This window comes from Papilio polytes, unplaced genomic scaffold, assembly GCF_000836215.1.
Source record: "Papilio polytes unplaced genomic scaffold, Ppol_1.0 DF824085.1, whole genome shotgun sequence".
Lineage (NCBI taxonomy): Eukaryota > Metazoa > Arthropoda > Insecta > Lepidoptera > Papilionidae > Papilio > Papilio polytes.
The window spans coordinates 1-3,144 of NW_013525119.1; the positions used below are offsets into that span (position 1 = coordinate 1).

General features: G+C 35.8%; 1 protein-coding gene across 1 annotated transcript in view; it reads left to right on the top strand.

Annotated features, from left to right (window-relative positions):
• Nucleotides 1–660: 660 nt before the first annotated feature.
• The window catches only part of LOC106099971, a gene marked incomplete at both ends in the record, with an annotated part of 4,752 nt that continues 2,268 nt past the window's right edge, over nucleotides 661–3,144 (top strand). The window contains 3 exons of the mRNA XM_013278669.1: nucleotides 661–827; nucleotides 1,926–2,062; nucleotides 2,567–2,670. Of these exons, the coding sequence (XP_013134123.1) occupies nucleotides 661–827; nucleotides 1,926–2,062; nucleotides 2,567–2,670 (408 nt within the window). The remainder of the gene's footprint in view (nucleotides 828–1,925; nucleotides 2,063–2,566; nucleotides 2,671–3,144) is intronic.

Sequence of the window (3,144 nt, forward strand, 5' to 3'; positions counted from 1 at the left end):
GAAATCGCCCCAGTAGTTTTTGAGTTATTTATATATATACAAAAATGCAAAACTCTTCTCTTTATATTAGTAACTTATTACAAGTAACTTAGTAACCCCTAAACATACACTTTAATAGTGATAGAAAGTTTGTTGTAATAATTTTTCCCTTCCCACCATTTCCATGGATAGGAAGCGGATTTAGGAGGGGATGGGAAGCATAGGAAAGGAAAATATCCTATCCCATCCCCTATTAATGTAAGGCAACGCATCAACATAGATCTACGGACAGCAGTTACTAATGTTATAAATGCTTTACAATCATGGATGTATGGATGTTTTGTGGTGTATATGTGGGTATGCCAATAATAATGTACCGTCAGTATGACGAATAATAAATCAGTCCAGTACCAACCGCCGTTTCAATAACACACCTACATTACATGTTTCTTACTATTTACCTCTCAGAACAACAAACATAAGCTACTTACCCTTAAACGTCTGTCCAGTGAAATGTGTTTGCATATTTCTTAACTTTACAATGGTTAAATATATTAAATTTGAAGAAATACGGGGAATTGATTCTACTTCACGTCTGTTTACTGTTTTCTATTGCTGGAATTGAACAGATTTGTGCCATATAAATTAGGATATAATATTCATTAATGTATTTCCTTTCAGCGGAGCCCAATAAAAAAGTAACCCCAGTGACGGAGACAGATGAAGCCTTAGTTAAGTTGACGTCAGCGGAGGCTCGACTTGAAGCTGACTTAGACAAACTTACAAAGGAACTTAATTCAGCTGATTCGGATGCAAGAGCAGCACTTAAGTTGGGCAACAGACTCGCTGTGAGTATAACTTAACTAACTTGCGACGATAAGTTTTGGATTAAAAAAACAAAAGTAGTCTATGTGTTCCAGAGTATCCTCTACATCTATGACTTTAATTGAGATTTTTTTTTTATATGATATAAGATGGCAAACTCGCAAGCGGCCACCTCCACCGAAATGGAAAGCTACCGCTGCACATAAACATCCGCAATCGCAGCGCTGCCTACCCTTCATTGACGGAGACGCACATAAAGAGGTCATTTCCCCTTCCTATGCGTTTCCACAGTCAAATACACTTTTCTTTCCCATCCTTTCCTCTTAGGAAAAGGGTGACGTCTTCCGCTTGACGCCTGTTTTCTGTGTGGTCGTGGTATTGCTAAGAGCCCTGCAGTGCGAAGATGTTAAAGCGGGCTCTACCACTGTACAAATCTGTTTATTTTAGGTTATAAACTCAAAAAACATATACCTACTTTCGTGTTTATTATATTAGTAAGATTTTGATATCTCGTCAGTTTGTAAACTAACGAAATGAGATAAAAGATTATTTGGTGATAACATTTGAAATATTTAAAACATTTAAAACATATTGAAATAACTCAAAAACTACTGGGACAATTTTAAAAATTCTTTCGCCATTACAAAAAAGTACTGTGGTAGAGCCCGCTTTAACATCTTAGCACTGCGGGGCTTACCCTGTGTTACCTCGACCTCACAGAAAATAGGCAAGAAATGGAAACAATTCCGCGTTTCGTGTGATAAGTGTGGTGCCGGAGGTCTGATTTTAGTCCCTTTTCCTTTCCACCCTTTTCTTAAAAGGAAAGTATGGGAAGGAAAAGTGGATTTGACGGTGGAGAAGACGCATAAGAAGGGGAAATGGCCTCTTTATGTGCGTCTCCACCTCCGTCAATTAAGGGTAGACAGCGCATCTGCAATTGCGGATGTCTATGGGCAGCGGTCGCTTTCCATTTCGGTTGATTCAGGTGGCTGCTTGCTCGTTTGCCACCTTACATTATAAAAAGAAGCTACGTTATCAGTTAATAACATAGGCTATTCTTTTTATTATTTTTTTTAATCTCACATCGAAGTCGTGTAAAGTCTAGACAATTGTTATTCTAGGCCAAAAATCACCTACGTCGCAAACATAAAATATCCACACGAGTGCAGCGCTGCGACGCGGCGCTCGATAATGTGAGGCAACTTTTACAGCAAATGAGGGAAGTCGACTCTAACACTGCTATTGTGGACACATACAGGTAAATGTAATTGTAAAACTTGCAATGACACTTGTATACATTTTGAATACATTTTGTATATAAGTGTCATTTGTATGCATTTTTGACCGACTTCCCAAAAGAAGGAGGTACTCAATTCGTCTGTACGTTTTTGTATACAAGTGTCACTTGCGTATATTTTCTATACAAGTGTCACTTGCATATATTTTGTATACAAGTGTCACTTGCATATATTTTATATATACAAATGTCACTTGCATATATTTTGTATACAAGTGTCACTTGCATGTATTTTGTATACAAGTGTCACTTGCATATATTTTATATATACAAGTGTCACTTGCATATATTTTGTATACAAGTGTCACTTGCATATATTTTGTATACAAGTGTCACTTGCATATATTTTGTATACAAGTGTCACTTGCATGTATTTTGTATACAGGTGTCACTTGCGTAAATTTTGTATATTATTTATAAAAGATAAAAAAAACCTGGTTTTTACTGTGTTTTATAATTTTTCAGAACAAGTTCCCAAGCTATGAAGCGTACGATGAAGGAGGGTGGACTGGAAGAAGACTCAGTTTTCGATACTATGGATGAATTGAAAGAAGTAAGTGACAATCTAAGTGATATTTCCATTTATACTTGCAACTTATTCAAAAAATACCTCTAGATTACTTCAATGTTTCAAAACGAGTTATTTTCAATATGAATTTATGTACTATTTTATAGTCAGACTATTTAGTATTCTTTTATAAGAGGATGTTATCAAAACTACCATGTATCTTATAATGAACTAGTTTTAGCCCGCGATTCCGTATGCGTGGAATTTAAAAAAAACTAAAATAGGTAATTTATGTGTTCTTCCGGAATATTCTTTACAATTACGCCTAATTTCATAGAGATCCGTTCAGTAGTTTAGGCTACAAACTCTAACAAACATACATCTAAACTTTCGCATTTATAATATTAGTAAGATATTCGTAACAAATTAAGCTGGCTCATTGGTGCACTTGACTTGTAATCTACAGGTCTTGGGTTCGAATCCCGCCGTGTACCAATGTGATTTTAGATTTTTCGAATTTTCATATGTACATAAT